Source organism: Ipomoea triloba, chromosome 5 (genome assembly GCF_003576645.1).
Source record: "Ipomoea triloba cultivar NCNSP0323 chromosome 5, ASM357664v1".
NCBI classification, from domain to species: Eukaryota; Viridiplantae; Streptophyta; class Magnoliopsida; order Solanales; family Convolvulaceae; genus Ipomoea; species Ipomoea triloba.
The window spans coordinates 4,900,493-4,921,111 of NC_044920.1; the positions used below are offsets into that span (position 1 = coordinate 4,900,493).

The 20,619-nt window shown below is 32.4% G+C and overlaps 2 protein-coding genes across 3 annotated transcripts; both read right to left on the reverse strand.

Annotated features, from left to right (window-relative positions):
• Positions 1-470: 470 nt before the first annotated feature.
• LOC116020910 (vesicle-associated membrane protein 727) lies at positions 471-4,338 on the reverse strand. 2 transcript variants are annotated; one of them, XM_031261475.1, is made up of 6 exons: positions 4,210-4,338; positions 3,169-3,412; positions 2,860-3,073; positions 2,636-2,756; positions 1,095-1,157; positions 868-1,011 (listed from the first exon to the last, which is right to left on the reverse strand). In XM_031261475.1, the coding sequence occupies exons 2-6, from the start codon at positions 3,356-3,358 to the stop codon at positions 868-870; spliced, it is 732 nt and encodes a 243-aa protein (XP_031117335.1). In that variant the 5' UTR covers positions 3,359-3,412; positions 4,210-4,338. The 2 variants fall into 2 exon arrangements, with proteins under 2 accessions (XP_031117336.1, XP_031117335.1); XM_031261476.1 differs by lacking the exon at positions 4,210-4,338 and having other exon boundaries at positions 471-1,011; positions 3,169-3,358.
• A 1,370-nt stretch (positions 4,339-5,708) lies between these two features.
• LOC116020885 (uncharacterized protein At2g38710-like) lies at positions 5,709-9,572 on the reverse strand. The gene is made up of 5 exons (XM_031261449.1): positions 9,274-9,572; positions 8,482-8,601; positions 7,701-7,815; positions 6,504-6,597; positions 5,709-6,210 (listed from the first exon to the last, which is right to left on the reverse strand). Exons 1-5 carry the CDS (start codon positions 9,375-9,377, stop codon positions 6,008-6,010), a joined length of 636 nt encoding a protein of 211 aa, XP_031117309.1. The 5' UTR covers positions 9,378-9,572; the 3' UTR covers positions 5,709-6,007.
• Positions 9,573-20,619: the final 11,047 nt, after the last annotated feature.

A 20,619-nucleotide genomic window follows, 5' to 3' on the forward strand; every position in this document is an offset into this window, starting at 1 on the left:
TGTTTGTTTTCTCTAAAATTGCAAACTAAGTAGCTCAACCTAGGAACGAATGGCAAGGGAAAAACCCAAATAAGCTCGGCCAACCAAGCTTCCACGTGTCTCGAGGCAGATGTGAAGCTGGAAGATTCATTCGCTCCCTAGAGCGTATAACACGCAAGCCCTAATTAATTACAACCAACGCCACCCAATGGCCTACTTGTAATGCCCCTCCTAAGCCATGGAAAGGGTAATAAGTATAAATAAATACTACCTTCTCGATGGTAAAGAGGGAAAGAGAAATAAATTCAAAAAGCTAGTGCTTACATGTTGGGATCGCTAGTGCTAGTGTAATTTACAGCGACTCGAAATATCAAAATATTATTTATTTAATTATAATATATTATTAATAATAAATTTATTTAATCCTAATAAATTAATTATAAATATATCCCAGTATCACTGCACTACTTTGTAATCTATGTAAAGCCTTGTAATGATCTCAGTAACAAATATATAAACATCAATTACAATCCAACAAGTAGGGATCGGATGAAAACTACTTCTAAACATAATCGACCGTGCACCAAGTCACGGTGCCAATTAGAAACCACTGCCATTTCAGTCTAAATTACTGGTTCAAGTAATAACCAGTAGCTATCAGGGTTTCATGCCCCCCATAAAAAAGATAAAGAACACAAGCAGCAGAATACTACAAGGTGAACAACAGGGTCTGAAAGAAGTTGGGCGCAAGGTTCCAGTTAAAGTATTATAGAGCATATACAAGAATGTGCTAATGGTTTTTGTACATCAAAAGAAACAAAGGCCAAAAAAGGACCAGCAAATTCGTAGAATACTAAATACCAGACCAGACCGCACCGTTTAAGACCCTCAACATTTGAAACCTCCACAAGCAATGACCCAGATGATCATAATTACAGCAATCACGGCTCCTCCAACCATCAACTTCATCTGAAGGCTCTGCAGCCACATCTTCCGGCGTAGTTGCCTCCCCTGCCTCTGGAAGCTGTCAGCCTGTGCAGATATGCATTTATCGGTCGACTTAAAGTCCCAAGCTTGATTGACAACATAATGCTATACATATAAAGATTGCTTACCTGAAACTGAAGGTTTTCTGTTTTATCAACTAGCAATTCAATCCTCTCGCCCCTATCCAAAACCTGATGCAGAAGACTATCCATTTAGAGGCAGTTTTATCAAGATTAAAAAAGCGCTTGATAGCCTGATTAAAGAGACAACAAAGGGGTGAACTTGTAGTTCTTAGTAAAACAATCTATCACTCTTCTGTCTTAAGAAGAAGGAATTTCCACAAATTGTAGTGCAAAAAGTCATAAACATGAATGAAGCAAATCAAACATCTCCTTTACTTTTATTATGGAAGGCCTCATCTCTAGGGTGGACGCTATTATCGGGGATGGTTAATCATCACCATAGCCTTGGGTACTATAATGCTCAACTCAACTAAGTCTTAACCCCAATATAAGAGCAACCCACATAATCTTGGATAATATAATGCTCCTTCTAATTAAGCTTCAAAACCTCTTGAAGTAGTTGTAAAGAATCAGAGAGGAGAATATTCAATTTTAGTCTCTACTAGTGTATCCATCTTACTTTTCGTGAAAGCTAGGAAAATATTCAACACACTCCCAGGCCTTACCTAAAAGTGAGTAAAACTGGAAAACACAAACATGCAACTCCACTATGAACTGACAAGTGAAGATGCACTACTATGGGCTAACTTCGTGGTATTGTCATCAATCTTTTGCCTTCTCCTAATAAGCATGTCCACATCACCAGAAATGCATGGCAAATTAGTATGTAGTAAAAATGGAAGGGTGAAATCTGATGTGCCAGTTGTTTACAGCCATATGGGATATTAAAACAATAGAAAAATGAAATGCATAAGGATGAACTAATAGTAGAACAAAATAATGTCATCAAATTGAATAATATCATTCAGAGCTGCTCAGTTGCATATGGTTTCCTGAACAAAAGCTAATCAATTTCTGTCCATACCCAAATACAAGTTGACCTCATCCCTACCACCTCCACTTTCCATTAATACATGCATTTGCTTGTAGAAAAGGTTAGTGCAATCTTTAAAGTCCGGTGCATAAAAAATGCAAGAATTCATGCAATACCTAGATTATTCTAAATCTAAAAAACCTTTTAGAGCCAAACAAATTGTCTTTGACAACAAGCCATGGCAGACAGTATAGTCCACACTCTCCCCCATCCCCAAATCAGAAAAGGGAGAGAAAAGGCCAATTAAAAATAGCCTAGTCTAAGGCAAGTATTGAAATATGCTGCAATGCCACTAGAAAGATGCTTGATAAAAGGATCTATAGTGACAATAGTCTATAGACATTGAAAATGCCCTTGAAGAGTTGAAGCCAGTTGACCTTCATCCACTTAATCCCAAAATCTAACAAAAGGACCATATTTGATACTACTACAAAAGTTGAAGGATGAAATCATGCAATTTTAAAGTTAAGGACTAATTTTGCAAATGTCAATATAGTTTAAGACTAAAAGTAAACTTTTCTCTTCTATAGTGAAGTGACGTGACCACAATTTGACATTTAAGATATATTTAATCATTTACCCCGTCTAATATCTAGGGAGAGAAGGGAAATACCTTCTCAATGTTGTCCATCATTATTCCTTTAACCTCTGTTATTTGAGCCTTCAATTTCGACAGCTTGCTGATTTCATCTGGATGGTTCATGCAATACTGCATGTGCTCTTTGAGCCTTGGCCTACAGAGAAGAGAACAAAATTAAAATTCTAGACTTATCATAAAGAAGATACAAAGCTTTAATTTCCTATGACCATGTTTCATGAAATGGATACTGAACATACCCAAATTCTCGGTCAAGATTGTATGCAATGCTAAACCGGTCCTCAAATAGATCATCATCTTCATCATCATCTTCATCATCATCATCAGCAAGAGGGTGTGGACCATCACTTTTTATACTAGCACCATAACGCTGTTTGAAGTCATCCTTCACTTTCTCAAGGAAAACAAAAGGTACATTTCTTCCCGTTGATTCATCAGCAACAACAAGAAAGACTGCATAGCCATAAAGAAAAGACAAGCTTTTCAAGTAAACCATTTGATGTTAATTGGGTAACACTTAAACATAAGTGAATCAAGAAGAAAAATACCAAATCCACTGTCAAGGAGGAAGTTGAATGTATGCCCATCACATGAGTAGGTATACTTGCTGCTACTAGAAGGCAGCTTCTGCAAACACTGAACAGCAATGGTGCTGAAGTTCCCAGAATAAGGGGTGTACTCCGCTAGAACAACAGTGCCTTTTGCAACAAAGCTATAAATCAAGCCTTTTGGGTTCATCTCTCTATAATAAATCCAATGTCAAATCCAAGACAAGTATCAATTAAGCACTCCCTGTCATAACAATCATACAACGATTCAGTAAAATAATAAACTCTCAACCACTAAAGAGAAAATGTAGAAGATATTGGCATTGGTGCTTGTTTGGCTCAAGCATATTTTGAAGCTTAACTACCTCGGAAAATAGAAACTAGGACAAAAACAAAATATGAGAAGGCTTTTGAGTATAGATAGAGGAAATAACTCATTTTTCAAGAAGTTCCACAACAAGGAATTTTATTTTTATTTTTATTTTTATTTATTAAAAAAAATCACCTAGACCAAAAAAGCACTTAGTAATCAGCACAAAAAGCTCCCAAATTATTATTATCAGATTAAGAACCGGCTAAATAAGCATCAATTCTAGTAATCAATGCAGAAAACCTAAATTGCATAGTCCAAGCAAGGAGAAGAGTCGTTCACAGTCCAAAATACGAAGTTTAACTCATTAATGGAGTGAAAAATACGGGAAGTTTAAACGAATTCATGGAAGAAGTGAATTCACACACTCGATCGGAAAATCTAGGTAATTAAAATCAGTTAAAACACAGTAAGAGAAACAAATTGTCACCTAGAATTATCGAAAATTTGCAGAACCGTTGAAAGCTAAATTCGACAATTCGTAGAACTTAATCACTAAATCGATCAGAAACTCTACGAACACAAAAATACACAAATCGCTACTAAGATCAGTCCAAATTAGAGAATAAGCTGAACTCCGCCAAAGCGCAATATTTTGTGCGAGATCAACTAATAACTGGTATACATAAACAGTATATTACAATAGAGAGATTAAGAGATAGAGAAAGAACCTAAGATTTGCAGAAATGGCGATTGGTTCGTGGTGAAGTGGAAGATGCGTGCGAGACTTGCGAAATTGCTCCGGAAGGTGCAGAGAAGAAGTCACCGGGACGAATATTGGGTATGGAGACCGTCGGTTGTTATGTAGTTAGCAAAGTACGAGAACACCCTTAGCAAAATAGCAGAGCGCCTCTTCGATAACGGAAAAGAGTAAGGACTTTTTTGTAGTTTTCCCCTGCTTTCCCTAGGTCACAATTTCGGATTTTTCTTTAGACCACGACTTGTCCTAAGGATACCCTAAGTATAAGAAATACATTTAAGCTCCAGCCATACTCAGACTAATTCATGTACAATTTAAGGTCTATTTGGCATAGAGTCCTCCTAATATAATTTACTCCATTATAATACCGTAGACTATTGAAATTATATTCATTTTTAGTATATTGAATGTTCATTTTTAGTACATCAAATATTCATTTTTTTTAAAATTCATTTTTAATGTACTTAATGTAATTTACTTAATTATTATATCATGGACTATTGAAATAAGATTCATTGTTAATATACTAAATATTTATTTTTAGTATATCAAATGTTTAAAGTTCATTTTTAATGTATTGAAGGTTTAATATATTATGAGTTTCTCTTATCACAAAATTAATAAATAAATAACATATTTATTCAATATAATTATGAGTTAAACAACAAATCTTTTGCACCATGTTTTTGTTATACTCTAATTAGGAGTGTCAAAGTGGGTTGAATTTCGCAGGTTAACCTAAATTGTCCCGTAGTAGGGCGAATTAGGACCTAAAGCTTTTACCTGCGAAAATATAGACCTAACGGGCTTGACCCACATAGGTTAATGGGTTACACAAGCTAACCTTCACGAGTTGCAAGCTAACCCGCTAACTAAACGGATCATATGCAAAAGTTTCCTTAGATAAAAATAGGATTTTATCTTATCCATTGATCCAATCTAGGTCAAGAGTCCAGAATGAAGATATTAAAAAAAATAAATTCGCAATGACATTATGAGAATTTTGTGTAAGTTAAATTTTTTTATCACTGGTACTTTTTTTTCTTTTTAAATTTTTTTATCACTGGTACTTTTTTTTCTTTTTTAGTGCACATTATTGTCTCTTCTAGAGCATGCAGTTTCTTCCTTCGAGTGTATATTGTTTGTTGCCTTTCAGTGCACATTGTTATGCCTTCTAGTGCAAAATTTTTAAGATCATTTTTAAAAATCGTATGTGTCAGATTTTTTTTAAGAGAAGTTAGTCTTGAATGAATCACTAATTACTAAGTAAGTTGAATTTTTAATAATTAATTCACATCTTTGTGCCTTCTAGTGCACATTGTTATACTTTCCAGTACATATTTTTCAAGATCGTAGACGTAAAAAGAGCAATTGATCTTGAAATTTATCCACATTAACACTCAACTCCAACACAATTATATTACTTTAATATGATGTCACCATATTATATTTGACAATATAAACATTTACTTCATATAAAACGTAGTAAATATAGATAATGCTACATCCAATTGCCCGTAGGCTAAACAGAGGATGTAGCCACAATGAGAAAATATTGAAGATTGTTTTATTACAAACAATGGATGACGAGTCTTACACCATGGCAGCTGTTTTTGCAAAGCTGAGAAACCTCAACTTTGTGCACGCATACATTTAACCTGAACTTGGAAATTTAGTTTGTTTCATGTGATGACAATAACAACAAATTAGATTCTTCAACTTCATGTGTTCTTGGGATGGAGTACTTCTTGTAAAAGGGTAAACAACAGTCAATTGCCAGGCTTCACCCCATTAATACTCGGAGTGGCGCCTCTGGTCGTCTTCACGTAGGCCACGTAGTCATTGTAGCGTAAGGTGAACAGCGTGCTTTGGTAGCGAGTTAAACGGATCTTCTTCCTAAGTGACTCGGTTATGGTGCCATTGTAGCCCGCCTTCCTCATCAGCGAGTCGATTGCTTCAGTTCTTGTCCAGCCTGAGAGCAAAAAACCACAACACTCAGACCCAAATCCGGGAGACCTGGCTAAAACACTAGTTATTATACTCGAATGCTAGATCATCATATATCACGGCCACAATTCCATGAAATTACATCTCCCGGAATCATATTCCTCGAAATGTGATTCTACGGGAGGCACCAATAGTCCCTTCTTAGTTGCGTAATTCGTTTCTCACACGGGTTTGTAGGTTACCAGACAACTGCAATACCGTTAGTGATAAACTCAAAATGATAGAAAACGATAAACAGAAAAAATAAACACTAGTCACCTTCATGGGCAGCTACATCAGGCAGGTACGTGGCACTTCTCTTTGTATTATAGTCAGGGTCAGTGAATTCAATAATTATTCCGTGCTTACCAACCTGAATCAAATAAATTGTCGCCAATTATATAAACAAAACAAAATTATAAAAACCACTTTCATAGGCAATGAGCGAGGTAAGACTAACTCTCCTTCCAGGTAGTCACAACTAAAACAAGAAATTCTACAGTAGAATCAGGATCACGTTACCCACACCCATAATATATCCAATTAATGTCTGATCAATGTTTCCCCAGCTACAAAATTGTAGTTTAAACTGAAACACTCAGTATAAAATCCGAGAAGTAATTAGTAAATACAGAATATGAACTAATCTACCACTCCACTGGCAAGAAGCCAATGATTTCAGATCTAAATTCTAGACTTATTAGTCCAGTTAGAACACATTAAAGTGTAAAAGAATGTTAATATTAATTCCAATAATGGTTTCTTGACTATTGACATTTACCAATTTTTATTCTCAACTTTTAATTTGACCGTAAATGGTCCCTTGACTATTGATTTTGTTCTAGATTTGGTCCTCCGGTTAAATATCCATTTAGTAAGTGGTAAATTTAAGAGTAAGAATGTAAAATTTGTCATGTTACTGAGATGAGCAAATTGGGTTCTTAAACTTCATACACTAGGTTCATCATTAATTGGAATGTGAAGAATAAGTTGATGCATAAGCCAATTTGGACCAAGACTATTGATAAGTCTCTGTCCCAAATTTGAGGCAATTATATCATCTATTTCAACACCCTTAAATATGCAAAATCTGGAGAGGCGATTCTGCTAGATATTTTTTACATGTTTACCATTAAATTTAACGCCTATGAAATGAATATTTAACTGGAAAACCAAATCTGGAACAAAATCAATAGTCAAGGAACCAACTATATAGGATGCATAGTATAGAGGAATTGAAGAGGATGAGAACAAAATATTAATCAGGATAATTGCATCAACTAGATGAACTCTGGAATATTGGAAAGTCGAATGGAGGAATCATGTATCACAACTTGCTACAATACTGCAGTTCTGTTAAACAAACAATTTTGTAGAGATTGGCAGTTTGAAGATGTGTAATCGTATAATAATATAATGCAAAGTAACAAGGAAATGAAGCAAATGAATTTCTGTAAAAAGGCTATAGAATAATACCTCCCAATCAAGATAGTTATCTGCAGTTTCGTAATTAGTCAGAATGGAAACTGTACATTCAAGAGTAGGTAATTCTTTAGCCTGTATTGGGGGGAAACGGCGGTCCCTAAGAGCACTGCACCATATTAAAAACATAGAACCACAGAATATATCAGGATGACGAGAGATTGGTATGTTGTTAGCAGGATGTGATAACTATTTACGGCAGAAGCACTTGGAGAAAATAATAATAAAAGAGTCAACTCAATAGAAAAGAAACCTTCCAATAGGATAACATAAAAAAATCTGTCATAGTTTTGCTACTTTCATGATAATGAAGAGTTGAAAAGTTCGTTGACAGATGAAGTTTGTAACATAACGTAATGCCTATGAAGCAATTGATGGTTGAATGGAGTTTATAAAGTCATGACGAACGAACATAATATATTAGAGAATTTCAAACTTACTTTCAGTTAGTAGATAGTTAAGAATGATTTTCAAAGTCATCGGGAAAAAGTCCATTGGTTAACAGAAAATGTTGTGGAAAGCCACCTTCAGAGTTCTTTTTAGGTATCTCGCAGACATACCTCAGTTATTGGATTACAAGAAAAAGGTTTTTTGAGTTATAAAAGAATTATACTTTAAAGAAAAACTCAGACAAGTGATCTCTCTCTTATAAGTCTAAGAATCAATAACAATTTCCAATTCCAACCACTTCGCCTGATAATTAGTACTGCAATCATAAAGAAATATATAAAAAGAAGCATTATTTATTATTATAGATATGCCACTGCTAACAAACCTTGTTAGAGCATAATCTCTAAAGCCATTAACTATGCACCGAGCTTCCAGAGTGCCAATGCACCCACGCAGACGAGGCTCACCACCATTCACAACTTTCTTCCACGTCACAAACAATGGGCTGCAAACAGCAAACCAGAGATAACAGTTTGGCCCAAATGTGAATAAAAAGGTCAAAAGAATTCATCATTTTGCACTAAACCAAAAACGGAAAACATAAAATGAGCTTGCTTATATATAACAAAGGTGCAGCCTTTTCATGCCAAAGTGTTAGAACATGTGGAACACTACCAAATTTACAAAGATTAACCTTAAATTACTGAAACTTCAGGTGAAAAAAAAATCTAAAATAAAAAGCAAACAAACCAACCCCACAGTTAGCAAGAAATAAGGCAAATTACCCAACTCATATATCAATTACCCAACAAAGCTCACTTCTTGAAAGGACAGCAAACTTAGCAAATCTTTTGTGTAAGTTTTCATCAAAGATTCAAGCTTCCACATGAAATTAAGGATACCAATACACTACTGAAACTTGTAACATAAAGGAGAGAGTCCAAAACAAGTGAACCCATTTTGGGTAAAATCAGGACAAGAACAAAATTCATATATTTAAACAAACAAATACATAAATAAATTACTACCCAAGTCTCCTATATGTACAAACTCACAAATTATTAATAAAAGTAACAGAGTTAAAAAAAAAAATTAGCATAAACAGAAATTCATGCATATCAAAGCTTGAAGCTCCGGAATAATAGGAAAGAAAAAGAAAAGGCCAACAGAGGCTTACTGTTGACCCTCATCGAAAGCAGGAGGGGGAGCTTGGTCGTTGTTGTAGTGAGCGACCAAGGTATCAAAGCAATACACCGCCATTTCCCTGTTCGCCGACACCATTTTTTCTGGCTCAATTTTTTTCCGATCAAAGTTCCCCCAAATTTTTGATCGATCAAAAGATCAATTACAGCAAATAAACAATTCAATATGGGGTTTTTTCTGACTAATTTTGAGATTTTTCTGATTTTCTTTTCCCCCACAGAGTTTTGAGTCAATAATAAAGAAGAAAGCTTTTCCCTATTGCTTTTGCTTTTTCCTTTTGCTTTTTAGGCTTTTATAGCGGTGAAGAGTTTGCTTTTAGCCTTTTAGGTGAGAAGAATGGATAAATGGATTAATTTATTAAAATGTAAAATCACAATTTTATCCTCTCAACTATTTTTACGTAGTCTTTAATTTTCAATTTCAACTAATTTAATTTTAAAATTATGAAAATTTTATCAATTAAATCCTTTCAAATGATTAAAATGATGATTTCTCTATTTTTAAATTTTTTTCAATTTAATCTTCGAAGAATTTAATTGACGAAATTTTAAACTTGATAATCAAATTAATTGGAAATTAAAAATTAAGGACTAAGTTGAAAATAATTGAAAAACCAAAAGAATGATTTTTCCTTTATTAAAATAAGAAAAAAGAATCTTCAAGTAGGCTTTTTAAAAAAAAAAGAAATAAATAAAACTCCGTATCTAACACGGAGTAAATAATAAAAAATTTAAATAAACAAATTAAAAAAAAAAAAAAAAACAAACAAACAAACAAACAAACACACACACACGAAGTAGAACTCTAATCCCTGTAGGAGCAATTTTCTTGTCGTCTTTCCTATTCTAAGTCAATATTACATTTTAGTTTTTTTTTTTTTCCAAAATGTTGAATCTTCAATCCCAAGAACTCTCACGTACTGACCCAACAAAGCATCCGAGAGAATGTAAATTATGGTAACTCAACTGACACTAGTTTGTTTATTGTTTATTGCGCTCTACGCACAAGGAGTCCCCTCACTTTAAGAGGTTGCTCCTACACTGACACTAGTGAATTCAAGTCAAGTTACCATTATTTTCTTTTTAATAAAAGTCTGACATTTTCTTGAAAGTACAACAAAAATCTTATAAATTTATTTTGAATTTAACATTTATAATAATACTAGTTTTATACGCGCATTACGCGAGTTGAAAGTATATCAATACAAGATTATATAGGAGAAGTTTATACATGGGTAATTGAATGTCGAATTTTTTTATTTAAATATCTAACTCAAAGTATATGAATCCAAGATAATATAGAAAATTCATTATAATTATTACTAAAATAAATGTTTGCAACCTTGTAAAATCGATAGTCTAAATATTTGGTCTAAAAATGATAGTCTAAATAAATACTACTTTTAATTTGAATTTTTCTAAGTGTTCTTAATTCTCTTTTGAGTAACATTGTCATTGTCTTCATCTTTACTATTTGTTCTCTTCCTTTTTGTTGGTAGTGTGTTATTTGCAATTCGATTATTGTTGGTAGCATAGATGACAACATCATCGAGATTATGATATAGGAGCTATGGACTTTCCTTTAGGTGTTCTGCTTGGGTTCATTTGGTTCAATCATTATTATTGAATGAGTTATTATGGATAAAGAAATCTCTGATTTAAGAAAGAAGATTAAATAAATTAAGAAAAATTTGAAAATTTAAAATATTTTGTATTCCAAAGATATTAAAAAGTAGTTTCTCGTTTCAATTTGTTGGGTAATGGGTTCTTTGAGTACTTTCATTGTCAACAAATCCCCCAAGTAGTTAATATTATTGGTTTCAAACTATTCTTTTTTATTTTTTCCATGGTATTAAAGAAATACATATGTATCATTTTTTGGTGTAACTACTAATTTATTTAATTCAATAAGAGTAAAATAGAGTGATTTCGCTTCAATTTGTTGGGTTATTTGAGTACTCTTAAGAATTTGTCGGAATTTCCGACCACTACCTCCGGTGGTCGGAGTTTGCGACGAGGGTTTTTCCGGACACCCAAATTGGTCAAAAAAGTGGTCGGAACAGCCCTTTCCCACCTATTTAAGGCCATTTCCGACCACTTTTGGGTGGTCGGAAATGTGATGATTTCCAGCAGTGTCTCTTTGTCAACCAATCCCCAAGTAGTTAATATAATTAGTTTCAAATTATTCTAAAAAGTTTTTTTCATAGTACTAATAAAATACTTGGTAAATAAATATATAACATTATTTTGTACTATAACTTTGATATTTAATTACAAAATATTGTAAAAATCAGTGTTGCAAAAATCGTGCCTAGGCGCCGACTAATCGGCGCCTAGGCGCTAGGCGGCGCCCGGCCGCGTCGAGGAAGGCCGACCTCCTCCGCGGTCGGGCGCCTAGCCGGCCGACTAGGCGGCACCTAGCCCGCCTAGCCCGCCAAGCCGGGCGCCTGGGCCGCCTAGGCCGGCCGGCGAGTTTTTTTTTTTTTTTTTTAATTCAAAAAAATTATAAATCTGAAACATTTAAACTATTAATGTTATAATGTATTAACTAATACTCTAATAGTCTAATAATATGTAATAATTAATAAGTAATAACTTAATAAAATAATAAGTAATAACTAAATTAAACTAATAAATAATACGTAGTAACTAATAACTTAATAAGTATTAAATATTTAACTATTAAAGTGTAAGACTTACAATATTAAACGCTTTATAATTATTAACACTTAAAATATTTTTTTTTCTAGGCGCTAGGCGCCTAACCTTGGTAAAAATAAGATAATGGACAATGTAATGAATATCAATTGATAAATTTGAAGGTAAAGAATCTTTGCATGAGAGAAAAATAAAGACAATATAACTAATAAAATTATTTCTCTTATTTAATTTAATTTTTTGATAATGAATAATTTTTTCAAATAAAGGTATTGTAGACGCATAATTATAAATTAAAGAAATACATATGTGTCATTTTTTGTTGTAGCTACTAATTTATTTAATTTAATAAGAGTATAATAGAGTGACAAACTTAATTATGTCAAATTTGATTGAGATGAGGTTCGAACCTAAGACCTTTCTTATAGAAATTAATGGGTAAGTTAAAAGTTAACGGAATATTAACGGAGAAGAGAATATTTAACAGAAAACTTAACGGATAATCATAAAAGTAAGGTTAAATTAGGTAATCTCTATTAATAATATTAATTTGAATTATCTTAACCATCTATTTGATTAAATGATTCATCTGAATCATCCATTTGATTAAATAATTTGACCGCCATTTTTTCTACCCATTTTAGGCCTAACTCTCTTTGGCTCTTATTAGTATAGTAGATATTATTGAACACCAATAATATTTTATTTTTAATACTCCATTAATATCATTTTATGTATCTGGCTTGATTAACAAAATTTAATTAAAATTATTTACAATTAAATTTTTATTATATATATTAAATTTATTATTAGTATAAAAAATTTATATCTTTATAAATTATACTAAAAGTGTTATTAAACACACAAAATCAAAAACAAAATTAATTTAATCATCGAATAGTAAAAAAAGGAAAGTAAAGCAAGATAAAGGGACTATTAAACATGATACGTAAAATAGGGCGTAAAGATATTGAAAAGGGTGGCAAAGTGAGTGAATGATTCTTGCCAACATCCTCTTGATTGAGTTTATTGTACAAAATTTTACGAGTTTCTCTCGTCACCAAAAAAAATAGATAAATAGAGTAATTTTATTAAATTTTGTTTAACAAAATTTTAATTAACTACATGCGTTTCGAAGTATTAAAAGTAGGTGTTTAAAATTAGTGATTTGAAATAATTGATAAGCAAATATCCTTTTAAAGGGCTCATATCATCATTATATATAGAAGGATATTATTTTTATTAAATTGATAATCAAACGTAATAAAGAGTTAATTATGGAAATGGTATTTTGACTATAGTGAAATTATCGATTTGGTCATTGACTATTTTTCACTAATTAAGTCCCTCAACTTTAAAATTTTTAACTAATTTGGTCATTCATTTGTTTTGCCATTAGTCGTCCTTTAACTCAGGACCAAATTGATAATTTTTACTATAGTCAAGGGACTATTTCGGTCCTCACATGCATCTTGCATGCACGTTTTTCTTTGAAAAGTTAATTATTGAAATGGTCCCTTAACTATAGCAAAATTATCAATTTGGTCCCGAGTTAATGAATGTCTAACGATAAAATAAATGGATGACCAAATTGGTTAAGATTTTTAAAGTTGAGAGACTTAATTGGTTAATAAAAATAATTATAGTCCAAATTGATAATTTCACTACAGTCAAAGGATCATTTCAATAATTAACTCGCTAATAAATTTGGAAATATACCCCGATATATACATATAGGAGCGGGTTCAAATTATAACAATCGCTCCGATAAAAAGTATTAATTCGTCAATTTGGTCATTGAAATGGTTTAATTGACGGAATTTTAAAACAATTTAAGAATTAAATTAGTTGAAATTGAAAACTATATACTATATTGACAGTTGAAAAACAATTGAGGAACGAAAATGGTGATTTCTCCTTTATAAAAGTACTAGTTTTTCACGCGCATTGCGCGAATGAGATAATGTCTAATGTTTATTATTAAATAAGTATTTCAAAGTATATCATGCAAGATTATATAGGAAATGTTCATGCATATATAATTAAATGTTGAATTTGTTTATTTAAATTGGTAGTTCAAAGTTTATGAATGCAAGATAATATATGAAAGATTGATTATAATTGTCACTAAAATAAATATTTACAATTTTGTAAAATCGCTAATCTAAATACTTAGTCTAAAAATAATAGTATAAATAAATACTACTTTTTCGTTTGAAATTTCTCTAAGCCTTTTTAATTCTCTTTCGGGTAGCATTGTTATTGCCTTTATCTTCCGCACTTGTTTTTCTTTTTTTAAATTTATTTATTGGTATTTTGTAATGTGTCATGTGCAATTGAGTTATTGTAGTAGTATAGAGGGCAACATCATGCAATGAGATTATGATGTAGGAAGTTGTGGATTTGTCTCGTTGTGTTTGTATATATGACTGAGATCTTAGTTGTACTATAAACTCTTAATCTTGCAGGCGTCTATTGATATTTGACAGTGATAATTTTTCCCCTACATGTTTCATGTGGTGTGAGATGTGTGTCGTACATTCTCATGTGAATGTATTGAACAAAATATTAATATTTATTATATTTGTAGAAGGTTAATGAGTAGTACATTTTGTTATAGTTTCATAACTTGTTTACTTGATAGTAATAACAATAGATTTGCAGGTAGTACGAATACTAATGCTGCAATATGTCTAGTTTCATTTCTACATCCATTTTGCACATGTTTATTTTGAAGTTTATATTTTTGGAATTAGTATGAATGAGTATAGTACTTGATTTTGTGTGTGTGTGTGTTTTTTTTTTTGTGTAAATGTTTTTTGTTGATTTGATACTAATCTTGGAGTATCCACTACTTCCTTTTCATCACAATGTTAAATAGTTTGCCACTTTGTGCATAAACATTTTTAAACAGTCGCTACATCCTATATACCATTTATTTTTGTTATCAAGGTCGATGTTGATTGCGTCTTTAATCCAAACAAGTTGATTGTAGAAAATGAAATGAATTGTAAATTTATATTAGTTCTAATATATATAAAGAATGCACAATAAGTATTTTACATATAAGATTAATGAATGTTGCAATGGTACTTATTTTTCAAATTTATTCTTTTTTTGAATTTGAAAGATTGATTCCAACAATGTTGTAGTCTCAGCATCTTTTCAATGAACTTTGATATTTAATTACAAGATAGTGTAAAAAAAACAATTAACAATGCAGTGGATATAATTAATTAATAAATTTGAAAGTAATGAATCTTTGTGTTGTAGAAAATATAGACAATATAAGTAATGAAATTATATATCTTTTTAATTTTTTTGATAATGAATATATTTTTTTAATAAAGACATTGTAGACATCGAATTATAAATTAAATAAATGCATATGTATTATTTTTGTTGTTGTAATTAACTACAAATTTATTTAATTTAATAAAAGTAATAGAGTGGGTTACTTACTTTTGAATAATATACTCTAACATATTCGTAGTATATATTCAACAATTATGCTAGTTTTGATTGGGATGAGGTTCGAACCTAAGACCTTACTCATAGAAATTAATGGGTAAGTTAAAAGTTAACGGAATATTAACGGAAAAGATAATATTTAACGGAAAACTTAACGGATAATCATCTAATTAAGGATAAATTAGAAAAATCTCAAAGAAAAATACAAATCTAAACAATTTGAATCATCCATTTGATTTAACAATTTGACTTGTCATTTTTTCTACCCATTATAGGCCTAACTTTGTTTGGCTCTTATTAGCATAGTAGAAGTAGATATAAATCTAATCTACTATTTTTTTCCTTACTTTTCAACAACATTCAATTGAAGTGTTACATTCAAATGCAGTGTGGGCATGCATTTTACACAACAAAAATTTGAGTGCTACATCCAAACACAAAGGCTATCATGGTTTAGTATCCCAAAAAATATTATCTTGGCAGTTAGATTCTTTGCATTAATTCCTTTTAAATTTCATGCGCCTATACACTAACATACATACTGTTTCGGGGTTGCTCGCGTTGGCAACATCAACTGAAACTCAACCCCATCATCCAAAGAGGCAAAATGTTGTCCAACAACTGGCTTGATCAAGGGGCCACACACTAAAGCCAATACTTTGTAGACCTCTGAGAAATATTCATAACACAACCATGTAAGCCACCCGATAAATCACCATGTCCTACAAAAAATAGACACGACAAAAAACCTTAACGAAACTCATACACGCAGAATAATACTAAATGCGCACACAACAAATAAAACAATACCCAAGTACCCAACAACCACAACGACACAAACAAGACATCAAACACACATGCACATAAAAAGATACATACGTGCACAGTACCCAGCACCACCAAAACAACCACACCCCACCACCACCCAACTCTAGCCAACATGCACAACCGAAGTACCAAACGGATCCCAAAAAAATAAAACACACCCCAAACACATGAATAATAAAATACAACGCAACACAACCACACATGTACTACAATAGCCCCAAAAAAATCATCCAGATGATAACAAATCAATGATGCACAAAACAAAATAAATAGATGCACACCAACAATCCACAACAAGAGCAGCTCCCTGACACCCCACGACGAAGAACCTCTAAGATGCACATAACAAATAGCACATAAGCACACAATACACCTGCTCCAGACCCTATGCCCAGAACTCGAACCATATCTGCCGCGTGCATGACACCGGACCACCTCGCCCACCATACATCACCCCTACCTCGACAATTTAACAACACAAACATGCACACATACAAACACGACAGTGCACAAAATGACTGCACACAATATTAGAATGCCAACAAAAAAAAATAGATGACGAAACTTACATCCACCAACAATAGTCATTACTAGATATAGACGTCAAAAACCAACAAAATACATCATGCGCTAACCGCAAGTCCAACGAAAACTCCAATAAGCAACGTGCCAAATCCAAAAAAAAAAAAACAAAAACAAAAACAAAAACAGCACAATCCTACCATAATTAAATCACCTAAAATCAAACACAAGATATGCATACAATATTAAGAAGAATTTAATTTAAAAAAAAAAAAAAGAGAAATAAGATTACACAAACACCCCTAGTAATTAAATTGGCGTAAAAATTGATATAAATGAGGCCCATCCATTAAAATATCAATGATGGACGAATCAGATGAATTCTTAGTTCTTACCTAAGGAAGTGTTCTCATTTGAACATAATCTTACATACATACATATATATATATATATATATACCCACATTGTTCCCCTTTTAGGCCTAATTTTATTGGCTCTTATTAGATTTATAGTGTAGTAGTGCACACACAATTTTTTTTTAAAAGTACATACGCATCTGTGTGTACTAAATCTAAATAAGAGCCAATAAAGTTAGGCCTATAGCGGGAACTAAAAAATGTTGGTCCAATTGTTTGTTGATATGAATGATTCATATTATTTTAATTTGATTTTAGTATTTTTTTTATTTTCCTAATTTATCCTATATTATATCATTTACTTTTTCTAAATACCCCCGCATTTCGTCAATCTAACTTTAGTAGCAAAATATTCCGTTAACTATTTATTATTCTTAATTTACTCATTGATTTCCATGGTTTTTTGTTGGTTTATTTGATGATATGGATGTGAGAGGAGAGAGGAGAGAGTAAAATGTATTTGCAGGGAAATGGGTTCTTTGTGGGGCCCGATGGAGAGAGAAATAGTTTTAAAAGTTGTGGCCTTATGCGTCAAGCTCAAATTGGGCGCCCAGAGGTTTTTTTTTTTTATTTCTTTCTGCTGACAAGTGTGTTTTTCTATTTTCTTTTTTTTTTTTCCATTCCTCCCCTATTCTCTTTCCTAATCATACCTGAAAAAACTTCTCAAAAACCACAACTGATATGGATGCTCTAAGGAAGATCTTAGGTTTGAACCGCATCCCAATCATAGTTGACATAATTGTTGAACATATACTATGAATATGTTAGTGTAATAAAAAAATACAATATAAAATTTAACATGAACTTTGGTAAATTAAATAATTAATTAGCCAAACTATATACATATCAGTTGAGTATCAAATATTACAAATAAGGAACCTTGAGAATTAGTTTCTTGCTTTTTTAAAAAAAATTATAAGTTAAGTTTCCTTCGTGTAATTAGTTTTCTTTTGATTATTCAGAACAAGACTCAATATTTTAATTATACTTTTGCATTATTGAAAATGATTTATGTCATTATTGTATTAATATTTTTTGTCTATATTAGAATGGGGAAAATCAACGATTTGGTCCTTCAATTGTTAGCAAACTGTCAATGGAGTTCCTCAATTCTATATTCATCAATTTGATCCTCGAAATAAATTACTTTTTGTCAAATAACTCTTTCCGGTCATGTTCCATCGTTCAGCTGGTGTGGACTCCGATTTAGCATGGACATTTTGGTATTTTCTTGTCTTCAAAGGGACCTGAATATAGCTCAGCCAGCGAGAGCATGAATCTGCAAAATTTCGACGCCATTGTCAAGCCCTCGAAGCTTCATTCCCTGAAGAAATCCCCCATCGAGAGCATGAATCTACAAAATTTTGAGAATCAAACTCTCACCAGATCCTCGAAATGTGGATCTGCGCGTCGAAATCAATCTTAAAACGAATTGCAATTTTGGATTCAAATCGCGGAGAGAATCGAATCAAAATCCTTCAAAAATGCTGCTGCAAGTGATTGTTGGATACTGGAGAAAACCTGAAATCTGTTAATCGAAATAAAAAACCTCCATGAAGACCATGGGCAGCAGGGTTATAAGATCGGTGGAGCTCTACCTTATTTTTCCTTGGGGCGAAACACCAAATCATATCGGCGGCAACTCTCATTGGCAACACCGTTCTCTACGCCTTTCATCTCTTCCATCACGTTCTCCTTCTCCCACCTTTCCTCGTCGACGGCACAATAGAGCAAGAACAAGTGGGCGGTGAGCGCATCGATGGAGGGAGAGCAAGCGGGGCAGTAGCGGCGACGGTTGGTCTTCGGTAACCCCTATTTCCCAGCGAATATGGCAGAGTAGTGGTGGCTCGGCAATAACTACGACGGAAGACCTCTAACAGCTCCGGCGACCTTGGTTTCTGCTCTCGACGGCTGAGCAGTAGGGCTACGCTTTCTCAGGCAAGATGAAGTCCATGGCGACACTTTGGAGTCAATGGCTTGGTAAGTAGAGGGCTAAAGACAAGAAATGATCAAAATGCCCATGCTAAATCGAAATCCTCACCGGCTGAATGACGAAACACAACCGGAATGAGTTATTCGACCAAACTTAATTTATTTTGAGGAGCAAATTGATGAATATAGAATTGAGGGACTACATTGATAGTTTGCCAACAATTGAGTGACCAAATCGTTGATTTTCCGTATTAGAATATTATAGAACTATTCATTTAATTTATTTAATTGCAGTATGTTTTGATCCTCACTATAAATTAGTATGTTTGAATGTGTTTTTTACAAAATTATTATGAATGTTTAGAATTAGTTGATCCTTTGGGCCAAGATTATGTTAATATTAATTCTGTACATAATAAAATAACAAATTTATTTCAAAGTTTGTGTGAAGAGTATTTAAAGGCTTATGGTCTTTCCTTGAATATTAATATGTCTTCGCGGAGTAGTTCGCAGAGCTCGCAATCATCTCAACAAAGTAGATGCTTTAACCTGTTAGCTAGAGTGAGTAAAAATAGCAGACAAGTGGGGTAGGTTCATCATCATCTCCAGCATTATCCGAGTTAGAAATATATTTAAATATTGATTTTGTATTTTTGGATAATGATGGCGATCTTGTTGTTTTGCAGTGGTGGAAAAACCATGAAAACAATTTCCCTATTTTATCTATTATTGCAAAAGAAAATTTTAGAATTCTGAACAGGAATTTAGTGCATGCAAAAACATGTTGGATGAGACTCATTTAAGAATGACGCCGCAATCAATCGAAATTCATGTTTGTATCGTCGATTGGCTATTAGTAAAACTTAAACAACAAGAAAACGATAAACAAATATCATCAATGATTTATTTTCTTATGATACAACCACTGCAACCGAATGGGGAACAAACTGACTCTTAAAAAAGACAACAAAAAAGATAATAGAACTACGTAGGCTTTGATTCTTATTGAAATTTCAATAAGATACGTAAACAACTTAATCTTGGTAAAATTAAGTACAAGCCCAAAATTATTATTATTATTATTATTATTTTGTTTAATATTAAAGTTTAAATATTTAATATAACTATTTTTAAAAAAATGATAGAAGAAAAAAAAGTTGTGGAATACTTGCATTTGGACAATTTTAAAACAAAACATAATTATTAAAAAAAAATGAAAATTACTATTTGAACCGACGATTCAAACCAAAACTGTCTGTTTATGAACTGGAACCGTAAAGTTTTTTTTTTTTTTTGAGTACTACTGACTCTGTTACAATGTAGTATCTGTTCATAGTTACTTTCTTTTCTCAACTTACTGAAGCACAAAGAGTCAACAGTTGCCTCCACTAAGGCTCGAACCCACTCCAACAGTTGACTCTGTTAAAGTTCTAATTCGACTATTTCCAGAACCAAATTGGTGAACTTTTTTTTTTTTTTTTTTTTTTTTTAAAA

Coding starts and splice junctions, on each gene's coding strand:
- LOC116020910 (XM_031261476.1), bottom strand. CDS start 3,358: ATGAACCCAAAAGGCTTGATTTATAGCTTTGTTGCAAAAGGCACTGTT. Junction 2,757..2,859: donor AATCTTGACCGAGAATTTGG/GTATGTTCAGTA, acceptor TCTTCTCTGTAG/GCCAAGGCTCAAAGAGCACA. Junction 1,012..1,094: donor CAGAAAACCTTCAGTTTCAG/GTAAGCAATCTT, acceptor ATATCTGCACAG/GCTGACAGCTTCCAGAGGCA.
- LOC116020885 (XM_031261449.1), bottom strand. CDS start 9,377: ATGGTGTCGGCGAACAGGGAAATGGCGGTGTATTGCTTTGATACCTTG. Junction 8,602..9,273: donor GCTTTCGATGAGGGTCAACA/GTAAGCCTCTGT, acceptor TGCTGTTTGCAG/CCCATTGTTTGTGACGTGGA. Junction 6,598..7,700: donor ATAACTATCTTGATTGGGAG/GTATTATTCTAT, acceptor TATTTGATTCAG/GTTGGTAAGCACGGAATAAT.